Below are 22,755 nucleotides of genomic sequence, written 5' to 3'. Positions count from 1 at the left end.
TTTATGCAACAGTCCAGGCAAGAGCAGTTTCTTGCCCAAATGGCTATCAAACTCCATAAGGATCCTCTTCGATGCCCATCTTCCTCTCGAAGTAGATTGGTGCTGCCAGGAGCAGACGTGTCTCATTGTCATGAAAAACCCTAAGTTATTAAAACATTTAAAATGCCATATTCTATAAGTTTTGAAAGATATGAAGAATGCCTATCTAAAATATATCTATGTACATCTAGAAAATATTAACTAACATGACTACAAACTTGACTATTATGATTATCTATTAACTACCTATATACATTACATTTTTAAATGAACTACACAATCACAATACCTTAATAAAGATCAGAAATACATATACATATAACAAAATTGACCTTAAATCTCTATCAATAAATCAAAATCTATACTAATGCAAATTATTCATATCTATATCATATCCCCCTTTAAATGTAAAAGAACATTTATAAACAATATTTTGGGAATATGGGCGCAGTTTTTTCTCTCCAAACTGCTTCCTGCTGAATGGGGGCGCTGTTAATCAGATCATTTAGGGTGTAACCTGTGTGCCAGGTTTATCTCAGTTGGCAGTTGAGTGAAGTAATTTTTTGAGGGTGTTCACATAAACTTTTCGGGAGGTTGTGGTCTATCATACCATATCGGGATAGATGCAATCCACAGGGTCTGGTCCTCTGTGAAAACAAAAGAAGACCCTCTCCAAAGCATCATATCCTTAGACCCAAATTTTGAAATCATAATACCCTTATATCCATTCTGGTTTAGCTTGGCAGCCCATGTAATGAAATGTCTCTCTGTACTTAGCTCCTTCACAGTCAAAAATTTTAAAGAAAACACAATGTACATAATCCAGACTCTCTGTGAATTTTCCATTTTTACATGGCTTATTTTTCTTTATTTCTTTTAATCTCTTAACTATCTGTACTCTGTCTCTTTAAAGACTTTACCTTTTTTTAAAAAAAACCATTAACTTTATTCTCTATATTCTTTTTCTTCTCTCTCCCAAGCCTATGTACATTCATCCAACACTGTCTGAATTTAGTGGTCTGAATCTGTCCTATTGTGAATCTGCAATTTTTTACTATCCAGGAGCACTTTTGATTTGCGCCTTTAAATCACTAGGCGCTTAAGAATCTAAGCTGTGAAATTCCTAGGTCAAAAACAGGTACTGCCTGCTGGCCCTGCCCAGTCCAACATGGCGGAGCAGCTCGTGCCTCTGATCCTTGCACATTGCACCACTAGCATGGCGGAGCTGCTTGTGCCTCTGAGCTGCGGCACGCTACGTCTCCCTTTTAGGCACACAGCAGTCTAGTTGCCATCAAACAAATCGTAGCTCTTTACTCCAAATGCTCCATTCAAAAGCTCTGTCTCCCACAGGAGCCAGACAGAGATTGCAATGGCGGTACAGCCCAGAAAGCCAGCATTTTAAAACAGCCAGTTTTTTCCTGCTGCTGAGTCAGGAAAATTTCAAGATGGAGGATGTATCATTTTGTGCTAGCTCTGGGGCTGCCAGGTAGGAGCGGCACTCAGCACTTTAATTCTGAGACTGAGCGTGCAGCACAGAAATTCTTTTCATCCAAGTTACAGCCAAATCTGAGACGCAGAGCCGCCTGCCTGAGCCTGATTCTGCAGTCTGCCCAGGTGCAGGTGGGGAGCGCTGAGCCATCAGCACAGACTCAGAGCACTCTCCTTCGATCCCAAGCGGGAACACAAACATCCAGTCCCATAAAAGCCATTGAAATGCTTTAAAGCCAGAGTTCACACTGGCAGCACAGCCCCAAGAAGCTGCGCTTTAAAATGACACAGCGTTTTTTCTGCTGCTGTTGCTGAATCAGGAAATCTCTCTACAGCACGCCATCAACAAACAGCAAAATTCTGTGTTAAACTCTGTTTTTTTCTCTGTTTAAAATTAAGCTCTCTCAGGTTTTTAAGTGGATTTAGCCCATCACGTCTGGGCGCCACTCTGTTGAAATATGGAGCGGTGGGACTGTGTGCCTGGCACCCGGCCACCCACATGGCTAGTTCTAGCTTATGCCCCGAAATAATTACACGGAAACTGTATTCTTTTAAACACCGCTTGGCCCATTATATCTAGCCTTTTCTCGGCTAACTCTCACACCTGGACTAGCCCATTTTTTATAATCTGTGTAGCCCACAAGCTGGCTTACCAGGAATGATCTTAACCTGCATCTGCCTGGAGTGGGAGAATCATGGCGATTCCTGACTCAGCTTCTTTCTCCCAGCATTCTGTTCTGTTTACTCCTCCCACCTATGTTTTAACCTATGAGGGCCACGCAATTTCTTTATTGCTTAACCAATGAAATCAACAGATTGATATATGACACTCCCACATCACTTGTGCCAGAAGATGACTCTTCCCCCAGGGCAAGCCATCCAGTGGCTGAGGAACATGAAAACAGAAATGCTTAAAGCCTTGCTCTAGGACAGCTTAGTGAAGACAGCTGAGATGTTCCTGAGATTGGATGTTGCACATGCTCAGCTCTTTCTTCCTCTCAGGCCCCCACAAGTGTTCTGAAGAGTACTTCCCAGTAAACTTGTCACAGAGGAGTCCGAATTTCAGAGTTTGCTTTCCTGGAGCCTGAACTACAATGCTCTCCTATCGATGACATAAAGTTTACCATGGTGATAATTTGATTTATCCATCCTAAAATCACTTCATATACAAACATAACGCTATCTGTCCCTTTTAATGGGGATGAAGGTTTTCCCCATTGCTTCTGTGTCACAGGGATTGCTGCTGATAGCATCAGTCTTCATCTTTTCTTAAACAAATGAAAGTTTCTCCAAGAGGAGGAGCTTCAGACTCAAAAAGCCTGTAGACCTCCAGTTTCACAGTTTACTAAGTATAATGAGTCTTTCTCTGTCCTGCGAGCTCTCAATAATGACAAAGAAACTTCTTATAATGAAAGCTCAGCCTTAACTTAGGCTTGTTTTTAACTAGCCCTAATAACTTAAATTAACCCATTTCTATTCAGCTACATGCAGTCTTATGGCTTCTGGCTTTTACCTCTCCTCTTGCATGTCCTGTACCTCCTGCCTAGCTATTGGCCAGTTAGCTTTTTATTAAACCAGTCACAGTGACATATCTTTACACAGAGTAATCAAATATCTCACAACAATCAAGTTGCTCATTGAAGCTGCATTATCTACCTGCCCTCCACAAAACACTACATCACGTAGGAGCCCCGCTCCAACAAGGTCAGCTAGGGTTCCTGGATAGGATATTCTCAAGGCCAAAGAACAGTCAGAAGAAACAGAAAACAGGATAGACTCAGGAGGTCTGTCTGGTCCTGCTAAAGCAACCAAACAACCCAGAGTTTATTTTAGAACTTGCTTATATACAAAAGCAGAACAAAGCACAGCACAGAAGGTCAGTCAGTATCTAACCACAAGACCATTCCTGTCCTTGAGTGAGCAGCCTCCTCTCCAACATGTGATTCTCCTCGGAAGCAGCCTTACTTCTATCTTGATGTTCCTGAGGTTTGTTGTCAGCAAACTGTCTACTAGTTAGAGTGTTTTTTTGTCATTGGGCTAAATCAGAAGTCTCTCAGAGCCCTCAAGATTATAAGAAAACATAGAGCAAGCAGGTTTGAACTCAAATGACTTCTTTAAGTCAGAAATGACTCCAGATGGAAACTGAGTCACATGTGGGCTCCCACACCATCAGAGAGCCGCTTGTTACCTCTGGACTTCTAAGTGCCAAGAGGATGATGGGAAGCAAGTGGAACTTGCCATTTTCATTGTGATGGCTTTGGTGACCAGCACTGTTTTAGCTTTGTGGGAGGTAGGAACAGTTTTCCCATGGGAATTGCCTTGCCCATTCTTTTTTTTTTGTTTGTTTGTTTTTTTGTTTTTCGAGATAGGGTTTCTCTGTGGCTTTGGAGCCTGTCCTGGAACTAGCTCTGTAGACCAGGCTGGTCTCGAACTCACAGAGATCCGCCTACCTCTGCCTCCCGAGTGCTGGGATTAAAAGCCTTGCCCATTCTTATCTGAGGTTGTTTGGGATTCTTACTTATGTGAGGAATCATGTGTATTGTGTCATTCTCTCCCTTTCTGTAGCTTCCTTCTTAGTTGACACTTTCATATCTGTCAGGATGGCATGGACCTACTCATATGGACTATCTTAACGTCAAAGAATTAAGTAATCACATCCTGTGTTGGGACAGACAACTAAGCTTGTCATTCACTTGGAGCAACCTCCAAGTCTCTGACCCTCAGACATGTGAAAATAAGCTCACACTTTGGGCCCTCCCTTTTTTATTTTAATAAAGCCTGTGCTTCTGCAACAGGACAGATGGTCGTGTTTGTCTTAGGTGAACACTTTCCCATTTCCCAGACTTACCTGTCTTTGGTACATGTATTCTAATTATTCATATCCATGTCTTAGGTGCCTGGGAAGAAAAAGATCTAGCCCGTCTATGACTGCCGACCTCTTTAAGCAAAGGGTTAAGGGAGGAAGTACCTCTGGGCTCTGTGTCTCTGAGCCAATTTTTTGTGGAGAGAGCTCATCTGCACGTAGATAACGTTTTTTGAATAATCACCTTCCTAATGACTACAGTCTCCTAATTAAAGGAGAGAAGGGTCACCAGGGTTGGGAATGCACTTTTTAATTGGTCTAGAGTATTTCTTAACAATTTTTAGTTGTATCAGTATCTAAATATTTCATCAAACATGTCAAATTTAAGCACTCATAAGGAATGTCAAATTTTTTCTTAATGTCTTATGGTGAACCAAAGCAGTTACAAACATTAACTAGTCAATACCATAATTCTAGAGTGGAAATTAACAACAATAAACACACAATTTGTCAAACAGGAAAGGTTTCTCTGAAGAGTCAGAGTCCAGCCAGCCACACTGCTGCTTTTAAGTAATTGTCCCAGTCTCTGAGGAGCAGCAAAAAACCCTCCATGTTTGAAGAGGGGCTTCAGTCACTGCTTGTAACCGAGATCTTTTTTCCCCTTGGGAAAACTGAGGTCTCAGTTCTCAGGCTCTCTGTATATTTCAACAGCAGTTTGAATACCATACTGGCAAAATGAATTTTCTGTCTCACAGATTAAAACAATCAACTGTTCAGTTTGTGTTTCTGGTCAGGCTTCAAGGTAAACAGGACTTACTAGGTCTGGAAGTCTGTGTAGCAAGTCCATCAAGAGGCTAGAAATCACCAGTCATCGCCACAATCTTCTTTCCCTTGTCAGACTGCAGCAAACTGTTGTCAGGATCCTTGGTTCAGGTCCCCCATTCATCAGGCTGCAGAACAGTGGGATGAGGAAGTCGGGATCATGGATTCAGGAACCTCTTTCTGCTTCTCCTATGGAGTCATCAGCGGCTACGATATCATCAGGGTTGGCATTTTTCTGTTGGATATACAGTCATCTCATACAGCTTTATTTTTTTTCCTGTGAAAAAAACATTAGCATATTCTTGACCCCAAATTGATACAGGGTCAGGTCTTTTCCAAAATCCAGTGAAAGGGTTTTTTTTTTTTTTTTTTTTACCTTGCCTTAGCAAAGGTCACCTTGGTGTCATCATGCCAAAATCTCTTCTGCAGCAGATTGCTCGTGGGCATCCATAAAAGGTGTATAACTTAAGGCATTATGTGGCAATTTTTAATTTTTTTGTTTTTATCCTTTTAAGTTGTTTTCAAGGAGCTATGGCCATGCTCCACAATTTCTTTTTACGATTAACAACATATGCCGCTCTTTTATTGGACGAACCAGCTGTAAAATTTAGCATAACATCTTTTCAGGGATCTTTTGCTACAACTTTAGAAAAAATAAAGGAATGTATTTGTGCAAATTGTGGCAACAGATCATCTGGGGAAAGATTATTTATCTGGCCTTTAAACTGAGCAAACACAATTGCTCAAGAATCACTATTTTGAAATAACCAATCAATCTGTTGTTTAGTATAAGGAGCATTTATCATAGTTGGTTCTCTGCCAAAATATCTCTTAGATTTTATTTCTTTTATGTGTGTGTGTTAAAGCAAGTTGCTGCTTCAAAATAAGGGCTTAATACCTTAATTGGTGAAACAGGAAGGTGCAGACATAGAAGCCGGCCATTTGCCCTAACACTGCTGTAGGAGTAAATTTTGTAGGTAATATACATGCTTGTCAAGGCTGATCATAATTAATATAATGTTTTTGCTGTTTCTGTATAGTATACTCTACCTGGGTAAGTACCTGTCTGGCAGCTTCTGTAAGCTGTCTACTGGAATTTAGATCACTACTCCCTTTAAGAATTTTACTTAGTGACCCAAGGTCTCCCGTAGGACATTTTAAATAAGGTTTTTAAACCATTGGATGTTTCATTAAAAGTTTGTAAGCTATCTTTCTAATCCAAGTTGTAAGTCTGCCTTGCTGACAGGAAAATGGGAAAAAGGAAGCATTTTCAACAAATGATGTTAGTGTAATTGGATATTAACATTAGAAGAATGAAAATAGATCCATATCTATTGCTATGCACAAAACTTAAGTCCAAATGGATCAAAGATCTCAATATAAAACCAACCACACTGAACCTCACAGAAGAGAAAGAGGGAAGTACACTTGAACACATTGGCACAGAAGACCACTTCCTAAATATAACCCCAGTAGCACAGACACTGAGAGCAAAAATTAATAAATGGGACTTCCTGAAACTGAAAAGCTTCTGTAAAGCAAAGGACATGGTCAACAAGAAAAAACAGCAGCCTGTTTGTGTGGCAAAATATTCATTCTAGGATATTATCTTCTCTCTGCATAAGAATTCCTGTGGGAGAATGAGTATATGGCAAAATAACTAAAATACAATCAAGCAATAAATAAATAACTAAAATACAATCAAGCATTGGATCTAAGTGAACCACATGTACATCCTTTAATTTCTGCACTGCAGAGCCAATTCTCTCTCAGACCCAGCTGATAATTTTCTTTGACTGTTTACATCCTTTTGTAAGGTTTGAAATAAATTACTTAGTTCTTGAGTTATTACTCCAATTGTAGGACATAGCAAGTTATTATCTCCCAGAAATTTTTGAAAATCATTAAGAGTTCATAATTGAGCTCTTGATTTGTACTTTTGATTGTTGATTTTTCTGAAAACCTATCTTATATCCTAAATAATTAACAGACTCTCCTCTGTGTTTTTTTTTTCAGAAGCAATTTGTAATCGCTAGCAAGGTAATTTTTTTTTTACCTCTTCAAATATTTTTTTCTAATGTATCTGAGTCTGGATCAGCCAGTAAGATATCATCCATATAATGGTAAATTATAGATTCAGGGAACTGTTTACAAATTAGTTGTTGTTATTATTATTATCGTTTTTCGAGACAGGGTTTCTCTGTGTAACTGTCCTAGCTGTCCTGGAACTAGCTCTTGTAGACCTGGCTGGCCTCAAACTCACAGAGATTGGCCTGCTTCTGCCTCCCAAGTGCTGGGATTAAAGGTGTGCGCCACCACCGCCTGGCTTACAAATTAGTTATAATGGATGTTGGTGTTGTATAAAATATTGACAAAAGGTGGGGCTATTTAACATTCCTTGTGGAAGAATATTCTAATGGCATCTTTTAACAGGCTGGGAATTTATTACAAGTAGCAACTGTGAAGGCGAACTTTCCTCTGTCCTGTTCTTGTATAGTTATAGTAAAAAAAAAAGGAAGCAATCTTTTAAATAAATCATTATAATAGACCATCCCTTAGATAATAAAGAATGCAAGGGAATTCTAGCCCATTGGCTGAACCACCTTAGTTTTGGCTCTTAAATATGTAAACATTCTCCATTTTCCTGCTATTTTTATAACAAATGTAGGAAAATTTCAAGGACTGGTCAATTCTTCAGTATGTTGATCATTTAACTGCTCAAGTACCAGCTGTTCTAGTGTCTGTAATTTTTCTGATGTCAAATGCCATTGTTTCACCTTCACAGGTTTGTCAGCTAACCATTTTAAAGTTAGGAGTATTTATACCTTTGAAAGACTAAGAGCTGCTGTGCCCTGCTTATGTACAACTTGAATAGTCTGTGGCCATTCTTGATAATATCTTTTACTATTTCCTTAGAAGCATTTCTTACTTTATAGTTTGTTTCTGAGATTGGGGAAATGTTAACTGTGTTTTCCACTGTTGCAACAACTCAAGTCTCCATCATTTAATTGTTATCTTAGTCATACTTGGTTTTAACTATACACTCAACCTGCCTTGCACTTTGTTTTACTTAAGACAAACTGCCAGTCCCTAGAAGCTGAACATTGACTTCCTGTACACCTGCACAGAATTCTATACCCAGATTCTAGGCTCCTATAGTTTAGAATGCTGGAAGTGCCTCTCTCCCTGTCTTTCTCTTCTCTCTCTACTCTCTGTCCTCTATGTCTTTGCTCTCTCTCTCCTTCCATTGTCTTCCCTCTCTCCACCCTCACCTATATTACCTCTTTCTTTCCATCTCTCCCACACTCTTCTCTCATCTCTCTCACTTCTCTTCATTTCTCTCATAACTTTCCATCCTTTCTCTCATCTGTCACTCTCCCTGGTGACTCTCTCCTCTCCACTTTCTCCCCCTCTGCCTCACGTTTTTCTCTATACTCCCTCAACATGATCCCTCACCTCTCATTGGTCTTTCCTCTCTCTGTTTCTGTCTATCTCCCTCTGTCTCTCTTTCTCTCTCTCTCTCTCTCTCTCTCTCTCTCTCTCTCTCTCTCTCTCCCCCCCCTTTCACTCCCTTCCATCTGTCTGGTCTTATTGTCTCATCACTTTCCTTTCTCTTCTTCCTAACTCCTTTCTTCTCTTTCTTGACTTCATCTCTCATCCCTCTTTCCTCTCTTACTCTCCCGGTATTTTCTCTGTCTCTCATTTTCTCTTCTCTCTAATTTGTCTATCTCCCCTTCTCTTTTTCCCTTCTTTTCCATCTCATCTCTCTCATTCCTCTATTGTGGATTATTTCTTTACAGTCTGTGAATATGTGTCACTGTGATTGGTTTAATAAAAAGCCTATGGCAATTAGGTGAGCAGAAATAGGTTAGGTTGGACTTCTGGGGACAGAGAGCTCTGAAAAGAAGAAAGGAGGAGACATCAATGGAGATAGAAGGAGCAGATGGATGTGCAGGAGGAAAAGTAAAAGCTGTTAGTCACATGGCAACACATCTGTGTATAGAAATGAATTAATTTAAGTTATAAAAGCTAATGAGACAAGTCTAAGTTAGAGGCTGAGTTTTCATAATTAATAAGTCTTTGTGTCATTTCTTATGAGCTGGCAGCCCAAAGAAAAATCTATTTACACCTCTCTGTCCCCATCTCCTCTCTCTATCCCTTCTCCCACATCACTCTCCTCTCACCATCACCTCTCTGTGTCCCATATCTCTTCTTTCTCTTTTCTGTGACCTTCCTCATGCTCCTGTCCCATCTCTTCTCTCTCTCCCCTCTCTCTTTCTTTGTCATTATTGTTGTTGTACCATAATCTCTATTTACACTATGTACTTGAATATTCCAGGGAACTACACTATTCAAAAAAATGTGACCTGATGTTCTACCCCAGGTATTTGCAGATATGTACAAGTATATCCTTCTGCTATGTTATCAATGCACATTAGATAGAGGGGATAGAAAGAGAGAGAGAGATGAAGGAGAGGTAGTGGAGATAGAATAGCAGTAAGAGAAAGGAAATAAGAGGGGTGATATAGGAGAGAGAAAGAGGGGAGAAAGAGAGGAGAGATACAGGAAAGGAAACAGTAACAGGAGAAGAGAAAGGGAAGCATGCGATATAAGTGAGAGACAGTTGAAACAAGAGACAGGAGAGAAGGGTTAAGGGTAAGGGCAGAGAAAGGTAATAGGGAACACAGTGAGAGGTGAAAGAGGGGTGGGAGGCAGGAGAATGGAGTAGGAGAGAAGGAGGAAAATGGGGGATTGAGGAGAGAGTGTGTGAGAGAGGGAAAGAGAAGAGAGTACAGAAGGAACAATAATGAGAGAGTGAAAATAAAATATGAGGGGAGAGATGGGAGAGAGTGAGGAGCTAGAGAGGAAAGTGGAGAGGAAGAAGATGTGAGATAAGGGAGAGAAAGAAGAGGCAAGAGGGAGGATTAAAGGGAGGGAGGACTACAGAGAAGAGGGCAGGGAGAGATGAGGTATGCATAAGAGGAGGAGGGAGGGAAGAGAGAAAAAGGTAGAGAGCAAAGATAAATGGGGAAAGAGAGAAGAGAGAGTGGAGACAAAGGAGACAGAGGGGAAGGAGAAAAGAGAAAAAGATGAGAATGTGATGAGGAAGGAGTGAGAAGGAAAGATAGAGAGGAGAGACAGGGAAGAGATGATACAGAGAGGGAGACAAGGCAGAGAGCAAAGTGGGAGAAAAGAGGAAGGAGAGTTAGGAGACAGAGAAAGGGGAAGTGGAATGTAAGGAAGAGGGAAAAGAGTCGGGAGCGAGAGAAGGGGTGGGGGTAACGGTAGAGAGAGGAGAATAAAATGGGAGAAAGGGGGAATAAGAGGAAATAGAAGAGAGAAAGGAAAGAGATGGGAGAGAGGAGAGAGAAAGAAGGAGAGAGTAGAGGGGGAAAGAGGAAGAAATGGAAGAGGAGAAAGAGCAGAGAAAGGGAAGGGGAGTGCAGAGGGAGAAAGGGGACAGACAGGAAAGAGGCAAGAATAGAGAAGACAGAATGAGAGAATGAAGAGAAAAGATGAGGGAGAGAGGGTAAGGAGATAGAGGGGAGAGATACAGAAGAGAGAAGAAAGGAGAGTGAGAGATAAAAGGATAGAGGAAGGTAGGAGAGGAAGAGAGGGGAAAGAGATAGAGATGATAGGGGCATAGGAAAGTGAGAGAAAGAATAGAAAGGAGGAGGGGAGAGACAAGGGCAGAAGAAGACAGATGAGCAGAAAGAATGAGAGGTTGAGGAGTGAGAGGATGTAAGAACTAGGAGAGAGAAAGGGCAAGCAGTGTTTCTGAGGATGACATCCAGGCTAACCTCTAGATGCCTGCAATGCATGTGCACACAGATGCAAGCACACAACATGCACACAAAAGCTTTGAAAAACCCAATAGAAAGCCAACCTGACAAAGTAACATACTCATCTCTATTCTTTTTTTTTTTTCCGAGACAGGATTTCTCTGTAGTTTTGGAGCCTGTCCTGGAACTTCCTCTGTAGACAAGGATGGCCTTGAACTCACAGAGATCCTCCCAAGTGCTAGGATTAAAGGTGTGCACTGCCACTGCCTGGCTACTAATCTCCATTCTTAGACTGCATGCAAACGCTCTTATCACACTAGTTTGTTGGGGTGGGGGGACACATTTCCCAACATTTGAAAAGGGTTGCTTGCTGGAGTTTGTTTCTAGTCTTTAGACCACCATTGACATGTTGGACTTGTTGATCGAAAGAAAGGCCTTATAGCAAGTGTTTTCTAAACCAGTTGATTGAGCAAGCTTTCTGTAGGCCATTTTACTGTATTGGACTTCAATGGAATAAATGTTTGAAATATAACCTTCATGGGTCAGTCAGGTCGCAAATGCTGATCATACCTCTTGGTGGTCCTTCATAGGTTCTGTGTGGGTGCTGGCCGTGCCACTGGGTGTTCCTTCTCAATGTCGGGTGAAGACTCTACCATGTCGCCAAGGCACCGTCAGCGAAGGACCACAGGTTTTACTTCACTTATGACCTCCCCCCTCACTGAAGACAAACATAAAGTCCTGCGGCATTATGCTCTTTTTCCTGATGTTTATGTTGTAAGTATGGATAGCATCTGATGTGGAGGGGTTATCATCAATAATAATTAAAACTAGCATCCCTCATAGTTAGGTGGTCCTGTAGAACTATCAATCAGTTCTCTGTCTTTATTGTTCATTCATTGTTTTTACATATGTGATCCATGACAAAACTATTCATGCTGGAGCAACTTTTTAACTGTTAAGTATTAGATAATTTTCTCCATTAAAATGTGAAGTAGAAGTTGGATGGCGTTGAAAAAATGTATTAAACAAAACAAGCATATCTTATAATGAAAATAATTCTTAAAATAAAAAGACGTTTCACAAAATTTTTCTTAAAGAATTGTAGTCAAATAGTTTATGAATGAGAACTTATAAGGTATTTGGATTAAGATTTGAGTTTTGCTTTCCCTGATGAGGCTTTTATTTTATTTATTGTTGTTTTGCTTTGTTTTTAGCAGATTGCAGCTCTCTGAAGCGTATGATGTCATTAGAAACAACCCCAAAGTTCTTAAAGTTTTTATGTCACTATCAACAAGACTGATGAATTACAATTCATGGACCAATAACTAAAATTATTTTGTAAAAACACATTTGTTACCTTTCAAAGAAAAAAGTTTATTTTTTTTTAAAAACTAAAACCATCTTGACGCCAAGAATGAAATGGTCATAATATGGAACCACAAAGCTGGGCATTTCTCTGGCATTCTGTTTCCCAGTGATGTCATAATGTCCTACTGAGTCTTTGGGCCTCCTGGGCCACGAGAAGGAAGCCCCGAGGAGACAGTAGATTGCTGGATCAATCACATCTATTTCTCAATGTATTTTTTATTGTTTATCTTTTTATTTGAGGTTTTTCTCCCAGACATAAGCAATCTACAGCTCAGTGCAGGACGTAAGTAAAAAAAAACAAAAAAAAACAAAAACAAAAAACCCACAAAACTTTAAAATTAGCAAATTAGCTAATCAGAAGGTTGATCCTCAATTATAGAAAGTCAGAAAATGGCCAGTTTTTTTGCAGGAGGATTGAAAGTTGGAGGTGTCCTATAATTTAACTTTTAAATCTCATTTGTCCCATGGCGTGTCCTGTCTTTTGTATCAGAGGACCTTGAAGATATGCCGTCAGATGAAGAACAGTATTACTCAGATGATGAAAATCTGAACAACAATGACACTGGACATGAAGATGACAAAAATGCAGAATCTAATCCTGTCATACACAAACTAAAAGAAAATGAAGGTGACACCTCTGCTAACGAGAAAAATGAAAAATACTTTAAAGATATGAAACAATGTAAGTTTTTAAAGCTCTGATTGCACGGGTTTGGTTTTTCCTAGTCCTGCCTTTTAATCTCTCGTTATCATTTTATTTCCCAGTTTTGAAACTCTAATTTACTTTGTAGACACTTCAGTGTGTAAAATTACAGTCTTATTTCTTACAGCTTTTCGCGTGAGACATTTAATCCCAGCACTCGGGAGGCAGAGGCAGGCGGATCTCTGTGAGTTCGAGACCAGCCTGGTCTACAGAGCTAGTTCCAGGACAGGCTCCAAAGCCACAGAGAAACCCTGTCTCGAAAAACCAAAAAAAAAAAAATCGCATAAGACTATCTTTGCTACTAATTCTGTCTACTGTGGTCCATCACGGCATTGTGATACTCGCTTTAGTAAAAACTAATCTAATTTGATGGTAACTAGCCAAAACTTATTTTGAGGTGTGGGTCCATTTCTTAAAGCTTCTGAAACAAATTAGGAGCATAAAAACAATAGAACACTATTTTCCTATAGCTCTAGGGGCTGGAAGTCTAAAAGCATAGAAGAACCAATCAAGTCAGGGCTCCATCCAAAGCAAAGGTCGAGAACCTTTCCTGCTTCCCTCAGCTGTGGGGGATCGGGTTTGCTTTCACTTGTGGAAGCCTGTTTGTGCCCTCCCCCTCTTCACGTAATATCCTTCCTGTTTCTGTGTGCAGTCTTCCCTCTTGCACAATAACATTAGTCAAACCCATTTGGGAGCACACCCTCCTCCTGTCTTAATTATATTCTCAGCAAACCTAGCTCTACTCCTGTCTCATTTTCTGAAGCACTAGGGTTAAGATTTAGTGACATTTTCCCCTCACAAATTGATTTTGACATCTTATATACATATGTCCCATGAATGTCCTCAGTAATTGTTTCTCAAAGTTGTTTATCATAAGAAAACTAGTTTGACTTTTTTCCTTATGAATTTTCAGCTTGCCCCTTGCTCCACTTTCTTTGAAAAAGAAAAAGTCTCATCCTTTTTTTATATAATTATTTTTTTCATTAGTCAATGGATACTACAAAGAAAAAAATAAAATGGACAATTGGTGATTGCTAAAGACTTCTGATTTTCTGTTTGTAGATGTGTTCACCACACAAAACTCCAATGGCACAGACTCGGAAATATCTGTGAGTGCCACCACGAACCTGAAGTTCGCGCTGAAGAACTGTAAGTACTGAATGCACTGTTGCTACTCCACGTGCAAAGACCTTAGGACAAGGTCCCAGAACAGCACCGGGGAAAGGGGTGAGGCCTCAGGGTGCCCCTCTGGAGCCCATCTTGTTCTTCTGGAAGCCAGCAGAGTTATGGCATCTCCTGGTTTGTTTTTTCCTAGGTTTTCTTTCACACCATTTTCTGTGACGCCCCATGACCACCATCACAGTGAACATTCCAGAAGAGGCAGACGGTCTCTTATTTCCAAACCTCCCGTTCCCCTGTTTGCATGGAAAGAAACATTAACTAAATTTAGGATTCCAGGCTGCTACTCATCTTTAGTAGACCCATATTTGTGGGATTATTTTCTCTTTTATACTTTGAATGGTGTGAAATGGCAAAAAAGGTGACTCTTTCTGGCTACGGCAATTTTAATACTGGGGCAGACTCATTAATTACGAATAAATTTCCTTGGCAATGATGGAGCATTTGAGCATTTCCAAGTCGTGTGGCAGTCACACGTTTAGGGCAAACTTAGGTAAACCACCAGGGGTATCTTGCTTGCGTAGAGCAAACGTCTTGAGTGGTGTGGGGTAAGTTACAGTTCGCTGACTCTGGATGTCAGACACCTCAAATTGCCTATACAATGGGTTAGTGAAGACCATAGTACCCAAGCGAGAGATTCCAAAACCCCACAACTAGAAGATGGTCAACAAAGTTGGGTAGAAAAAACTTCGTGCTTTCTACATATGGGCCTTGTGGGAACATTCCAGAAGAACTAGCCTATCAAATAAACGGTGAGCCCCAGGATAGCTTTCACTAACAATAAATTGCTTGAGCATTGTTACTACTGCTCCGTGGACAGTGGGGATAAACTGAGGCACCTGGATGTTCTTAGGATAGATGGTTGCATTGTAGCTTGGATTATTCACCTGTTTTGAGTTCTGTCTGAATATTTCTTTCAGAAATACATTCCCTTTTCTATTCTTTGTTAGTAACAAATACCTGTGACGGATTTGTGGACTCTGTGGATTAATTCTGCCCCTCCTTGGAATCCCCCTTTGGTGGGGTGGTGTCCCATATGGACCTTATGCTACTATTTGTTAAGTTAACTAATACAGCCCAAGCACTCAGTGGTAGGACCACATGGACACACGATAAGCTGAGATCTATACTAAGGCCTGTGTAGGGAGCCTGCCCAAGCCAGTTTAGCCAATAGCTCACCATTGCCTCTAAAGGGCTTGGTTCTATGCTTTATCTCTCTTTCATGCAGTACAGACATATTGGTCCTATTTCAGATACTCCATAACCACGAAAACACTATTTTCTGGTGTCTTCCTTCCTACTCTTCATTTCTGATAAAATTGATATTCTCTTCCTTTGTTCTCTCCTTGTCTTTGTTCCATTTTTAGTCTAAAGCATGGAAACCCCAGTATTTGGTCAGTGTTTTAATACGCTGAAAATGCTTTATCTCTTTTCCTAGACAAACTCATCAAGACAACGGAAAAATCATCAGAAAAATCCATCAGTGAAGAAGAAGAAACACCTAATGAACCCCCTCGTAAACATACACAAAGTATTAAACCTACTACACTGTATTGATATCTGGAGCATATTGTTATATGACTTATGCAATTAGCTTTCACTGCTCTGAACATGACATAAGTGGCTAGCATTCCTAAAGAATCCATACTACTCTCATTTAGAGTCATCCTGGAGTCTTTTAAGTGGCAAATATGTAAGAGTCCCTTTTCAGAGGTCCCTGACAAACCATGGGGACTACATATATATATTTGTGTTTTATATATATAATACAATTATAAATTCTTATATCTAACTAGGATAATTATATGGTATATATGGGATTGTTTTAACATTTTTGATGACAATGTAAAATTTTCTATTTGATTAAGGAATAAATGTATCTCTGGTCACAACAATTAATGTTTCCTAAGATTATTTGAGGGAGGGTCTTGGGAATGGGAGGCTACAAACTTAATAATCATGGTTTTATTTTCTTCCCAAGATCAGACCACTGTTCCTTATAAAGTATTTGTGAAGCTATGGCAACCCAGGATAATTCTCCTATAGTTTTTGAGGGAGTACGTATTTGTAGACAATAGATTCTCACTCATTACCCTTGTTATCTCTTTAAACAGCATCAACCCCCAATGTGCCTGCATTTTGGACAATGCTAGCTAAAGGTAAATTCATGCAGTTAGGTGGCTGGGGAAGTGTTTCTAACATTTATATTGATGTTATTTTTCTAACATTTTATATAGAAACACAAGACCGTTCTAAATATTTCTAGCAATAATTAATAAGTTCATGTTTACTGCCCCTTGCAATAGCAACTGTAATATGCAGAGAAATGATAAAGCTGCAGTTCTGATTCTTCTGCACCCAGATGTATATCCTCCTACAAATGTTAGAGTCTAGAGCGTATCTTAAAATCAGAGAGGACACTTGCTGTTATAATGACGTTGGTTTTCTTGTCCTTGTATTGTAACTATCTTGACATTCCTATTTTATAGCTTTCACTCCAGAAACAGATGAGCCCAGATCAAAAACCATTCACCTAAGTGCATGATGCAGCATTTTTAGCCAGGCTTTTACCCAATGTAGTCCCTTTATGTTTGGAACAGCATGGGCAAAAACACACAGACATGCACATCTAAGCAATGCACATAAAAGTGTAAAGTATCAATGTATATTTGTGCATGAAGATGATGTGTGTAGCATGACTACACAAGCACACATGCGCAATACAATACAAAGATCCATCTATGCATGCATGTATTCTGCACAGATACAGAAGGACATTATGGAATGTAGGTGTCATATATGTACATTATAAAATAAAATATTCATCATATTCACTCAATTATTATTTGTATATTGTGTATTTACAATAAATATTATCTACTCAAGACTAAGATTTCTTTTAACCTAAAATCAATATTTGTAGAACCTTCAAGATCATTTGTTGATATTGGCACAGTTTCAAATATTTTTAGTTGCCTGACAGGTGCCTGACAATCATACCTTGAAATGGCCCCTAAGTATAGTATTAAATGGTTTGTTAATAAATACTATGTTAAATAAACACTAAGTATTTAATATATACTAAATACTATGATGAACCTTACAGGAAATAGGAGTGTATTAGATAAGCTCTTCTGAACGTAAGTTATAGAGATGTTCCCTTTACAAAACAATACTACAACGAATAATAACAGCCTTCACATATTATACACACACTTTTACACACTTGCAAAAAATTTAATAGTGAGTGAATGTTACTTATAACATCAACATATTGTCTTTAACAGTTATAAATGAAACCTCCGTGAACATGGATGATAAAGATCAACTCTATCAAGCAATTCCAAGTAAGAACAAAGTACTTCAATTAACAAATACATAAATATCACCTGAATTTTAGTGGTTGCATTGTGAAACAATTTCTCATAGCAAAGGGTAGTGAGTGTATGTGGGAGACTGGAGATGGTTAATGCCACATCAAAGGGACATTGACTCCATTAGACAAATTATGCTTCTCAAGTATTCTTGTTGCTCCTTTACCAATGACTATTATCATCTCTTTGTCTTTTGACTTACAATGTTGAAACAGATTAAGATAGGTAAGTGAATAATACATACAATATATAGTCTTTTAAAAATGGGCTTTACTTTAAAGTTTTAAATGTAAAGAAAACAATAACAAAAGTAGAGTGTCCTTATCCCATTCATTTTTTATGTTAAGACTTAGTGTGTGTGTGTGTGTGTGTGTGTACCACATGTGTGCAGGTGCTTGTGGAGACCAGAAGAGGCTGTCAGGTCCCCTGGAACTGAAGTTACAGGTGGCTGTGTGCCTCCTGACTTAAGCATGAAGAACCAAACTCCTACTTTGAATGAAAGTTGTATTAAAAGGCAATGTTTTAAATTTTGTGATGTCTGCACCACCTGGAACTGTGATCAGGCAAGGGTCTTGGGATTAAAGAATACACAGAGACATGGGTCACTCTTGAAGCAAGAATGCCTCTTTTATTGTGTTCCAGGACAGCCTGTATAGTGCTCTCCTTGAATAGTGGCCATGCCCTAGCTCTCAGGACTTTCTACTGCCAGCCCATCAGAAGGCACTTCCTTGTTATCAGGAACTCATGAGGGTTTGGTGCTCAGAGCAGCTGCAAGCATAAGAAAACAAGTTGTTTACTCCACCAGGCAAGAGGTCATAGAAAGTTCAGGGTCTGAGGGTCTGCAGTCCCTAACAAATGTTTCTCAAACCCCTTGTCCTACAAATAAATATTTGGAAAATAGATATATTTGGTGGCATATCTGACATCCATATGCTCAGTTCTGTAATGAATTATCTGACAAATGTAGCTCTTGCCTTGAGCTGCTTTAAGAAAATGAAAAGTCTTTTATATGCAGGGATGACAAATAGCAAGTCACCTTAAAAATATGTTGTCTTCTCTCTACTTGGCATTTAAATGATTGAACTTGGAGCTGACTGGTTTTCTACCATTTTTTGAGGACACACTATATATCGGGTAATCTGGTGTTTTAGCCACGTGTCAGTTCTCCCACCAACTCTATTTTATGAAGAAATTGAGGCATAAAGCAAAAGCCACCCCAAACCTGCAGTTAACTTTCTGTAACTTCCATTGGTTAGACATTGTAAAGGCTTCTCTGGTTCTGACCTTGACTTCTTTGATCTTGTGCTGTGTTAGGAAGAGTAAGGGATCTGTAGAAAAGGGAGACTGAGGCAAACTTCAAATATCCTTTGGATGTTTCCTGTCTTGATCACCCCATGCCAAATAACCCACACAGAGGCATAATACAAATTATAAATGCTCGGCTGATAGCTCAGGCTTATTACTAACTAACTCTTACATTTAAATTAACCCATTTCTATTAATCCATGTATTGCCACATGGCTTGTGTCTTTACCTGTCCTCTATCATGTTTTGCTTCCTGGGAGGCTAACTGGCATCTCTTCAAACTCTGCTCTTCTTCCCAAAGTCCTCTGTGTCTGCTGTTCCACCTATACTTCCTGCCTAGTTATAGTCTGTCAGCTTTTTATTAACCAATAAGAGTCATACATATTCACAGTGTAGGAAATGATAGTTACAGTCCTTTGTTAGGAGAGACCTAGGCAGCCATGAGGAAGTCCAGACAGGGGATGTGGCTTGATTTCTAGGAGACAAGACAGTAGCTAGAAAATCTATGAGTTAACTCCAAGAGCATACCTACTTATAAAGACTTTTGGGAGCTGAGTTTCAGGATGACCAGAGCTATAAAGTTAGATCCTACCTCATGGGGAAAAAAAAGACTTTAGGAGGGCAGTTCATTTTAATATAATCTACTTGATCATTCCAAAATGGGCCTCAAAGTCATATAATATTCATTGATAACTACACATTTCATTACACTTGGTTTGAAATCTCTTTGTTGGTATTAGGGACTGAACCTAGACCTTTCAACATGCTAGCAAGAGCTCTGCTTGGCTATATCCCAATCACAATAATTAGAATATTTAAAAGTCAGAGAACATTAACATGGGAATCTATACCTGTCATTGATTATTACCTAAATATTACCTAGAAAGTAATGAAGACCCTTGGAACACTGAGTGGGTCCGGGAGAACTGTGAGAAAGGAAGTTCAATATTAAATATATTTTAAGCCAGATGTATTCTCATGAATACCCAAAATCTGACATTAAAGAAACATTTCAATTAGTTTTTATTAGATTATTAATGCCTCTGGAGCCAGACATGATTTTGTGATTTAATTCATTTCAGGAATCTAAAGAGTCTATTCTTTTTAAAGAATTTCTACTTCTTTTTGTAACATTAGGCACACTAAGTTTAATGGTCTCAGTAACAAAATGGCAATCTTACCTCTGAAGCCTTATAAAGGAAACCACCAAAACTACAGACTTTTAGTTTAAAGTAATAACCAGTGTGTGCCCAACAGTAGGGCATGAACCACCTTTCCTTTCTGAAGAACCAGTGCCTTGCAAATTGTTCCAATAACCTTTTCAGAGTTGGAATGATTTCTAGCAAAGCCAAGAAGAAAGGCTGGGACATAAAAATTTTATCATGGGTAGGTCGGGCTTAAAACCATATTCTTATTAGTAGAAGATTTGCAAACTTTTGGGAGTGTATAAAATGAAATTAAGCACAGTTACTCCAAGATTGCTATGAGGACTAGAGAAAAAAAATCTGTGTATGTGGATGGAAATAGAGTGGCCTTCTCTTTGCCATTGTCTGGTGTAGGAAAGGTGAGCTGAGATTGCTGCAGACAGATTTTTGTCATCCTTATTCCTCAAGGAAAACATGCACAACGCTCAATTTTCCATTGCGTATTCTTTCTCTCCTCCCAGGCTCTGATTTGAACACTACCAACAAAGACAAGCTGTCCGAGATAGAAGAGGCCAAGTTCAAATTAATGCTGGGGATCTCACTGATGACCCTTATCCTCTTAATTCCCCTCTTGATATTTTGTTTTATCACGCTGTACAAATTGAGAAAACTAAGGTAAGCCCCTGGCCTTAGCAGTTTACTGGTCCATGCTGTTCTCCCTCCAACCTTTGGTGGGTTGGTAGGAATATGGATCCTCCTCAGTAATGTATAAGACATTCAGCTAGAATCCACTTCCTCTATGCATTCTAAAAATGGGCCCTATTTCAGGAAATGCCTTACTGTTTTTACCCCCAGTATTTTAAATAGTCATAAGTAGACTCACAATTGATTAGGAAGGACATGCAGACTTCAGACAATGCTTCCTGGCTCTACATCCCTACCAAATAACCCTGGAGTACAAACACCATTTATTCTCTTCTAAATTAACTCATTTGCTTGGGATTTAACATTTAAAATTTTTATAGAATTGCTTAAGACCTTGAAAGAAACATAAAATCTGCTACTTTCACACCTTGAGGCCTAGATATTTGTCTTAAATAATCATTTCTCTTTTCTTACAAAAATATGACTACTAACAGTGAGACATGGGCGTCCCTGACTCTTTTTCCCGCTCTTGGGATCCTCTTCCTCCTACTGGGTTGCTTCATCCAGTCTTGATAGGAGGGTTTACACCTAGATTTGTTGTAGTGTGTTATGCCACGGTTAGTTGCTGTCCCTGGGAGACCTGTTCTTTTCTGAAGGGAAAAGGGACAGTGAATCTGAGGGAAAGGGGAGGTGGGGAGAACTGGGTGGGGTGGAGTGGGAGAAGACTGCACTGGGATGTGTTGTATGAAATAATAATAAAGAAAAAGAATTAAATATATTTATTATATTAATATTTATATTTATATAAATAATTATACACATATATAGAATATATTATATGTAATTATTGTATGAAAGAATGTATTGTATAAAAGAATAATAATGGTTGTATTGTATGAAAGAATAATAAAGAAAAAGAATTAAATATATTTATTATATTAATATTTATATTTATATAAATAATTACACACACACACACATATATATATCCCTTTGAACGCTTTACAACCTTTTTTGGACAGTATCATAAATTAAAGCTCCAAAAAATTACTTTTTAATCTTCACCATTATCATTAATTTTATTCTTTGACTATGGTGCTTTGATGAGCTACTTCTCCGACACATTAAACCTGTAATACTAAATGTTTATTTCCTTAATTCAGCTCATTTTATGTTTCTCGTTAAGCCTTTATTAATTAAAGCAACCTTTAGTGTTGGCTTTTAAATTCTAATATTGAAGTTTGAGACAGGCTGTATACACCAGGCATTCGTGGTTCGTTTACACAAGGACTGAGTACAATACAATTACAATGGAAGAAAAGCTGGACTTTCTGCATTCCTTAGCTAATACATTGGCCGCATCCGTCTCTAGTTAACTGCTCAGATTTGAGTTGCAAGTGTGCGTGTCTAAAGATGACTCCTGATGTGTTCTCCCCTTTCTAGTGACAAAAGCTTTGGCAGTCAATACTCTGTCAACCCGGAGCTGGCGACTCTGTCTTACTTCCACCCGTCGGAAGGCATATCGGATACATCTTATTCCAGGAGTGCCGACAGCGGCTCGTACTGGCCCAACACAACTTCAGACTTGAAACGATCCAACACAAAAAAGCCAAAGTTGAAACCTATGGATTATTCTGCAGATTCTGATCAAACACCCTTAAACGAGGAAGAAACAGCTTTCCTTCTGCCCGAGGAGTCAGCCTTCCTTCTGCCCGAGGAGCCAGACTTAATTCCGCCCGAAGATCCAACCTTCCTTCCTCCCCAGGAGCTGGGTGAGCAGCCCATCAGTGAGAACGTCCCTGTGAGGAATGAGGAGCCCATGGTTGATGAGGCGACCACTGAGGCGCCTTTGGTTGAGAAACAGCAAATCACTGAGTAAATAACTTTTAATTCTTTGGTTTTATATATATATATAAATATATATAAAGATCTTTGTGTCTCACATAAATATCTTAATTTTGAAACTACAAATTTCTGAGACATCTAAGTTTTCTGACGGCCTAAGGGCATGTTCAATAAAAACTATCACACTTATTATTTGTTATAAGAATTATTTAAAAGGAAATGTACAAGGAAATAATTTAAGGGAAACTCATCAAAT

At 39.1% G+C, this 22,755-nt stretch overlaps 1 protein-coding gene across 1 annotated transcript; it reads left to right on the top strand.

The window, feature by feature from the left end:
* The first annotated feature begins 5,312 nt into the window (after positions 1-5,312).
* On the top strand, positions 5,313-22,533 carry Eqtn (equatorin). The gene is made up of 9 exons (XM_075946597.1): positions 5,313-5,375; positions 6,193-6,206; positions 11,526-11,713; positions 12,794-12,985; positions 14,069-14,155; positions 16,300-16,344; positions 17,473-17,532; positions 20,531-20,684; positions 22,098-22,533. The coding sequence occupies exons 1-9, from the start codon at positions 5,313-5,315 to the stop codon at positions 22,531-22,533; spliced, it is 1,239 nt and encodes a 412-aa protein (XP_075802712.1).
* Positions 22,534-22,755: the final 222 nt, after the last annotated feature.

The sequence above is a fragment of the Microtus pennsylvanicus genome, chromosome 13 (assembly GCF_037038515.1).
Source record: "Microtus pennsylvanicus isolate mMicPen1 chromosome 13, mMicPen1.hap1, whole genome shotgun sequence".
Classification (NCBI taxonomy): Eukaryota; Metazoa; Chordata; class Mammalia; order Rodentia; family Cricetidae; genus Microtus; species Microtus pennsylvanicus.
This window is presented reverse-complemented; position numbering and strand designations above follow the sequence as displayed.